The sequence below is a fragment of the Camelus bactrianus genome, chromosome 13 (assembly GCF_048773025.1).
Source record: "Camelus bactrianus isolate YW-2024 breed Bactrian camel chromosome 13, ASM4877302v1, whole genome shotgun sequence".
In the NCBI taxonomy this organism is placed as follows: domain Eukaryota; kingdom Metazoa; phylum Chordata; class Mammalia; order Artiodactyla; family Camelidae; genus Camelus; species Camelus bactrianus.
This window is the reverse complement of record NC_133551.1, coordinates 61,078,693-61,086,122: the sequence shown is the minus strand read 5'-3', so window position 1 is coordinate 61,086,122 and position 7,430 is coordinate 61,078,693. Positions and strand designations below refer to the sequence as shown.

At 55.0% G+C, this 7,430-nt stretch overlaps 1 protein-coding gene across 2 annotated transcripts in view; it reads left to right on the top strand.

Annotated features, from left to right (window-relative positions):
* The first annotated feature begins 2,641 nt into the window (after positions 1-2,641).
* ARID1A (AT-rich interaction domain 1A) overlaps positions 2,642-7,430 on the top strand; it is a 67,371-nt gene continuing 62,582 nt past the window's right edge. Inside the window, exon 1 of one of the 2 annotated variants that reach the window (XM_074377083.1) lies at positions 2,642-4,801. In XM_074377083.1, the coding sequence (XP_074233184.1) occupies positions 3,671-4,801 (1,131 nt within the window). In that variant the 5' untranslated portion in view covers positions 2,642-3,670. The remainder of the gene's footprint in view (positions 4,802-7,430) is intronic. The other variant, XM_074377084.1, reaches the window with a different exon arrangement.

The following is a 7,430-nucleotide window of genomic DNA, read 5'->3' as shown; positions in this document are numbered from 1 at the left end:
AGGCAAACCTTCACTTGGGTCCCTGGGCTTAAAACGTCTTCCTTCAAAAAGAGGGGAATGGAAGGACCTGAGCTCGACCTTTTGTTTGTTGAATTTTGTATTTTGGACACTTACGGAAAGCAAATTAGGAGGAAGGGCTGTCCTCCCTACAAACGTTTCCCTCTCTTAGCAAACCCTCCAGGCCTCAGTTCCACATTTTGCAGTTGACTGCGTGGATTTTCATAGGTTGTTCCCTTACTCTAGGGCCCAATCCACACACACTGTTTAGCCGGATAAATGAGAGCACATCCTCTGCCATTTTCAGTCGGTTTGTCCCGGCCGCCCTGCCCCTCTCCTTGGCTGCGGCAGCCGCCAGAGTTGATGCTGCGCGCTGAAAACTCCGCCTGATCCTCCCGGCCCGAGATCCAGTCCACGTTTGCCAAGTACCATGTGGTCGGGGACGGCGATAAGAACTCTCCTGTGAGGGAGCGAGCGAGACTTTAGTCCGGTTTCCATGTCAACGATTCAGTCCATATTTGCCATCAGGCTTGTCGGTGGCAGAGGCGCTTTCGTGCGGGGAGCGCTGTCCTAGTCCTAGTTCTCCAATCTGCGCCGGGATTCCTGAGCTGCCTGAGTGTGGGGTTAAAAGGCAGGGGCCGTGGGGGAGAAAACTCCACCAAGGGGAGGACCCACAGCCCCAAACCCGGCTCTCGCAGCTCGGGCCAGCCACGTGCCCAGTCCTCCCCTCCCCCTCTTCCTGCTGCCATGGCCCCTAGGGAAAGCTGATGGGCCAGTTTCTAAGAAAGTTCCCGTCAACTCGGCAGTCCCTGGGATAGTGGTGTGGGGCTCTAAAGGTAGGGGTGGAAGAGGACCCTAAAGAATTTGAGTTAAATAAATAAATATATATATAATATATGTATATATTTAAGTGAGAAAGGAGAAATCCCACATTACTTCCTCCAAACCAGGTGGATAGATTTTTGTGCACTTTATTGCTAGGTAAAAATGGTGGCTGTTTTCAAAACAGCGTGCCCACGTGTCAGAAAGAGATTTGGCACTTTCCAAATTTCACAGCCCTTGGAGAAAGGGGATGAGGGCTTCCTCTGGAGACAAATTCTGGCTTCCAGATTTTCACTGGGCTCCAGGTTTCTCATTACACTCCAGCTCTGAGGAAAATGGCAGTGTAATTGCATGTAAAAAATTCCTCATTTGCGTGCAGGACTCAGGACTGTTTGCCAGCTCAGAGGCAGTTGATTAAATAGCCAAGCTCCATTTATGAGGCAGCCTATAATTTGGTTTCTAGGACCTAATGCACCGGGAGAGTTGCTGCCCCTGAAGACTGTTAGTGAAAGGAGGGCACTGGTCCATTCCAGTCAGTTAGATCCTTGTAGGCTGGTTTGGTTCTTGGCTTGGAGAGAACAAAACAAAACAAAACAAAACAAAACACCATTCTTAGAGTAATAGGAAGGTTTTGCTTTTTTTGTGTGTAAGATGCTTTTAGGTTTCCTTGGAAGTAGGAATAAGTTTCAGGTTTTTGGAATTAGTCACAGTGACCAGTGGCATGGTCAAATCTCTGGGGGCCTGTAGAATCTGGAAGTTCTAAGATAATGGTTCTGTGGCCATGAAGTCTCCACTTACAAAGTCTGAGAAGAAAAAAGGCCCTGGTGTCTAGTGGCTAGCTGGCCTAGCCTCTCCTAAGGCAGCCGTAGGCTTGGTGAAGAGCTGAAATCCCCTCTGGCTTTTGTAGCTTGTCAAGTTAGAGCATTCCAAGTCAGCCAGAGGAGGAGAAGGCCGCTGCTGGGATTTGGTGGGGCTTGTGGATTGGAGTTTTCTGTGTATGCTTCCAACTTAGTCAGCATCTCTTACAATGTAATGGTAAATTTTGAAGAATCTTTACAGTGGAGGATAGAAAACAAATTTGGGTTGCAACTTTTTTTTTTTTTTTTTTGAGTGACGTGCTACACTGCCCCTTTTCTCTAAGGAGAAAATGTTTCCTTCCATTTGGCCATCCTTGTTCTGCAGTGATTCCTTTGAACACTCAGGTTCCTCCAGTCCCTGGAGCCTCTTCTGTGGTCAGTTTACAGTCTTCTATCTTTGGAGACTGGGGCTCTTGGTCATTGTGAGCAAAGGTGGGGCTTGTGCATTCCTGCTAGAAGGCTGTCATATGCCTTCAAAGTAGCTTCAGTGGTGACCATTTTAAGTCAGTGTTGAGATAACCAGCTTTGATCTCAAACCTATTCTGATATTCTGATCCCATTGGTGGATATGGCACAACTTAACCACTTTTCTTTTTTAATGCTACGTAGACAGGGGTATTTTGGGGGACTCGGCCACTTTTCAAAGCCATCCTCCTCTGCCCTCAGACTTAAAGTGACAGGGCAGTCCCCTACACTTTGTCTTAAAATTCTGTAAAATGGGGAGAGTGGACCTCATGCCCCCAGGGCCTGTTGAGCACCAGCTAATGAGGTCAGGGAAGTGGGAAAACAGAAAGTCTGAAACAATGATCTGTCATCCCATGTAGCTTACAAAGGGGATAAAATGTAAGGCTCAGTTGAGTCCTTAGAGCGCGTTTGTAAAAGGCTTTGAAGAAGAAAAGTGCTGTAGCGGTGCTAAGTAGCAGCCAAGAGACCAGGCCCGCTGCCAGGGGTGTCAGGCCTGGGCCGTGGCGGCCGCGGTCTCGGGCTCAGGCCAATTTTGCAGCCGCGAGTAAAGTTCACGCTGCCCTCTCCTTTCGGAGCCGCCTGGAGGGGACCGACCCGGAGAGAAACGCTGGGAGGGAGGCGGCGCAGGATCCGGAGAGGCGGAAGCTCCGGGCCAGGTTTTCCCCGAAGCCTTCGGCGGTGGCGCTGCCGAGCGAAAGCGGCAGAGGGCCTGCCGCCGCCGCGGCTCGTTCTCTCCCCTCCTCCTTTGTGAGGGGAAGGGAGCGAGTCCGTTCCACGGCCTGCGCCCGCTCCGCGCTCCGTTCCGGGTTTGCCAGGCGGCCGCGACGGCGCTGGGTAAAATGGCAGTGCTGAGCCTCGTGTCGGAGTGAGGGGGACTCGGAGGAGAGTGGGGCGCTCTAGCCGCTCAGTCCGGCCGCCCGCCCGCTCGCCCGCCCGCTGCCGCGCAGCAGCCTCTGCCCGCGCCGCGGCCGGGGAGGGGAGGCAGGGCGCCCGGCCCGGCCCACGCTCCGACTCTGCCTCCCGGCGCCCGGGCAGCTACCGCGCGCCCTCCAGCCCGCCCGTCCCGGGTCCCCCTCCCCCCGCTCCCTCCCTCCCTCCCCGCCCCCTCCCCCTCGCCTCCCTCCCTCCCTCCCTCCTCCTTTCTCCGGCAGCAGAAAGCGGAGAGTCACAGCGGGGCCAGGCCCTGGGGAGCGGAGCCTCCACCGCCCCCCTCATTCCCAGGCAAGGGCTTGGGGGGAATGAGCCGGGAGAGCCGGGTCCCGAGCCTACTGAGCCGGGAGCAGCTGAGCCGCCGGCGCCTCGGCCGCCGCCGCCTCCTCCTCCTCCGCCGCCGCCAGCCCGGAGCCTGAGCCGGCGGGGCGGGGGGGAGAGGAGCGAGCGAGCGAGCGCAGCGCAGCAGCGGAGCCCCGCGAGGCCCGCCCGGGCGGGTGGGGAGGGCAGCCCGGGGGACTCGGCCCCGGGGCGGGGTGGGAGGGGGGAAGAAGACGAAGACAGGGCCGGGTCTCTCCGCGGACGAGACAGCGGGGATCATGGCCGCGCAGGTCGCCCCCGCCGCCGCCAGCAGCCTGGGCAATCCGCCGCCGCCGCCCTCGGAGCTGAAGAAAGCGGAGCAGCAGCAGCGGGAGGAGGCGGGGGGCGAGGCGGCGGCAGCAGCAGCCGAGCGCGGGGAAATGAAGGCAGCCGCCGGGCAGGAAAGCGAGGGCCCCGCCGTGGGGCCGCCGCAACCGCTGGGAAAGGAGCTGCAGGACGGGGCCGAAAGCAATGGGGGTGGCGGCGTCGGAGCCGGCGGCGGCGGGCCCGGCGCGGAGCCGGACCTGAAGAACTCGAACGGGAACGCGGGCCCTAGGCCCGCCCTGAACAATAACCTCACGGAGCCGCCCGGCGGCGGCGGTGGCGGCAGCAGCGATGGGGTGGGGGCGCCTCCTCACTCAGCCGCGGCCGCCTTGCCGCCCCCAGCCTACGGCTTCGGGCAACCCTACGGCCGGAGCCCGTCTGCCGTCGCCGCCGCGGCGGCCGCCGTCTTCCACCAACAACATGGCGGACAACAAAGCCCTGGCCTGGCAGCGCTGCAGAGCGGCGGCGGCGGGGGCCTGGAGCCCTACGCGGGGCCCCAGCAGAACTCGCACGACCACGGCTTCCCCAACCACCAGTACAACTCCTACTACCCCAACCGCAGCGCCTACCCCCCGCCCCCCCAGGCCTACGCGCTGAGCTCCCCGAGAGGTGGCACTCCGGGCTCCGGCGCGGCGGCGGCGGCCGCCGGCTCCAAGCCTCCTCCCTCCTCCAGCGCCTCCGCCTCCTCGTCGTCTTCGTCCTTTGCTCAGCAGCGCTTCGGGGCCATGGGGGGAGGCGGCCCCTCAGCGGCCGGAGGGGGAACCCCCCAGCCCACCGCCACCCCCACCCTCAACCAACTGCTCACGTCGCCCAGCTCGGCCCGGGGCTACCAGGGCTACCCCGGGGGCGACTACGGAGGCGGGCCCCAGGACGGGGGCGCCGGCAAGGGCCCGGCGGACATGGCCTCGCAGTGCTGGGGGGCTGCTGCTGCTGCGGCGGCGGCGGCGGCAGCCGCCTCGGGAGGGGCCCAACAAAGGAGCCACCACGCGCCCATGAGCCCCGGGAGCAGCGGCGGCGGGGGGCAGCCGCTCGCCCGGACCCCGCAGGTACATGGCTGAGTGGGGAGGGGGCTGGGACGAGCGGGATCCTGGGAGTGGGTGGCGGCTACGGGGAGCAGGCTACACCCGTGGGCTACCCCCAGTCTGGGGCCCCCACTGCTGGGGAGCTGCCATTGTCTGGCTCTTCTCTCTTAAAATGGCTGCCTGTCTGCCTTCCTCTCTTTCCCTCCTTCAGCCTTTGTGTGGGGCTTTCCCTGAGGTGTCTGCTCCCCTTCTCCCTCTCCCCTGGTCCCTTCTAGCTCCGGGGGTCTTCAAGGGGGTGCAGGGCAGAGTGTGTGGGAAAGGGCCTGGCCCGAGGTGAGGGGGTGCTGGGGGGTCAGGTTAGGGGTGTAGGCATTGTTAAGAGCTTGGGAGTTGAGTGAACAATTCTTTGCTCACCTGCCGCTCCTCTCTACCCCCCTTACCTTCCTCTAGGGCGTCCCCCATCTGTGCTTTCAAGGAGGGGCCCCTCGGACTCGGGGGGACCTCGAGGGAGGGCAGGAGCCTGCTTGGGGGCGGCTAGAGGCCGGCTGCGGTTCACCCAGGGCAGCCCGGGCCGTCTCCTGTCTCTGTCTCCGTCGGCCTAGTGGCCTGGGCTTCTCCCTGGAAGTGCTGGTAAACAGCTGAGTGATTGGAGTAGTAAGTGCAGATTGCTTTGGTTTGGGATTTGAATTATGGAGGTAAAATCCTTCTGTCAAAGCCAGGAGACAGTTGGTCTTAGGTTGACATCCTATCTGTGATCTGATTGGCTCCCCATCTCCTGCTCTTGGCCATTTATAATTGCCTCTGATGTAATGGTACAACAATCCTGATGAGCTCATAAACTTTTACACTCTGCTTTTCTGCCAGTGATAACCCAAACCATCGCTGCCACTATCTGCCTTTTATTCCAGAGCTGAAATTGACTGTGACCTTGAGGAGGGAGGTTTAAGCAGCAATACTGTATCAGCAGGAGCAGAGCCCCAGACAGGCTGCCCTTGTTACATTGTGCCCGAAACAAAAGAGGAGGCAGTGGCATTTTGCTTGTACCTTGGATTTATTTTGCTTGTTATGTTTTATGCAGCCTGAAATAGATTCTGTGTTGTCAGAACACTAGCTGAGTTTTTCTCTACAATGGGTTTGCTGTTTGTTTTGGTTTTGTGACTTTTCTGGTGGTATAAATGACTTCTTTGATGGCTCTGAAGATGCATTTGTCTTAATTTTGACCCTATTCGCTTTGCAGAATTGAAATTATTTTACTGAGCTTTTTATTGAGTGGGAAATGTGGGATCTTTGTGGGAGGGGGTAGGAAAAAACTTTCTGCGAACTGGAAGCTTTCTGAGAATTTCATATTCAAGCGTTTCGTTTTAAGGAAGGCTGGCCTCATTCTTTGTTTACATGTTGAATCTTGTTAACTTTCTTTTGTTAATTTAACTTTCGGAGAGCAGCTCAATTTAAAGGGAAGCTGACATCTTTTGTGATCTTGAGAGCGACTGTCTCCTAAAGGCTTTTGGTTTGGTGATATTTATCATTTGTTCCTGGAATATCAAAAAGGCTAATTTTCTACTTTGTCATCAGTCATTTTAGAGCTTTGGAATAGAGGTCGATGAGTTTTTTTTCTTGTGTTTTAAAATTCCATTTATTCTATCGCCCAAGATAATAAAGATAGGATCACAATGATACTTAAGATGTGCTTAGAAATTACAATTTTTGGTACATTTTTATGCATTCTATTTCATTTATTTTGCGTTTCTTCCCTCTGAATCATGTTCTGTTCTCAGTGCTTTGGTCAGGAATATAGGTATTCTGTAGGGTCATCTGTCATTTCAAAAAAGGGAAAAACTCCCTTCATGACCTCCCCCCTCCCAGCAGTACCTTAGTTGTACCTTTGTACTGTGAGATTTTGTTCACTTCAGTGGCCTAATTGTGTTCCTTCCGCATCCTAGAACTGCTTTCCTACTCTTACATTGAGCTGGGAGTTTTGAAAATAGTTGTGTCAGATGGCAGGTTTAGAGCTCTGTGCCTTGACTTCATGTCTTCCATGATGTTCTACATCTGGGCAGGAAATAGGGGAATTTTAAATTGGATTTCTAGTGTCTGGAGGATAAATTTTGTCTTAGAAGACAGAACATTCCCTTGTCTCTGGGTCACTCTGTAGTTTATATCTCTTTACCTTCATTCTTTCTCCCTTTTTTTGGAGGAAGGAGAGGAGGTTGAGAAATTTACCTTTCTTAAACTATTAGAGGAAATAATTTGGGGTAAGTCAAGCCTCATTTAAAAACAAAAAATAATTTGAATTCTTCTGGCTTGGGGTATTCAGGCTTTTTTTTGGATAAAACCAATTTTTGCCTTAACAATTTCTGTTTTTCATTCATTAAACAAGTATTTGAGCACTTTCTATGTACTAAGTACTATGCTCTGTGCTGGGTAAATGATAGGAAAATACAGTCCCTGTTTAGAAGCTTGTCTGTGCTGCCTTTGAGTGAATTTTCTGATTCTTTTTTTTTTAACATTACCAGACCTGGCACTTCACACAACATAGATTCCTATTTGACTTCAGTTCAGTTGCATACTCCCCTGAGACCCAGAGCATGGGCTGGTGAGCATTTACCTGTAGAAAAGACAGTACAGCTTCCAGTTTTGTGGCCTGTTTCAAGTG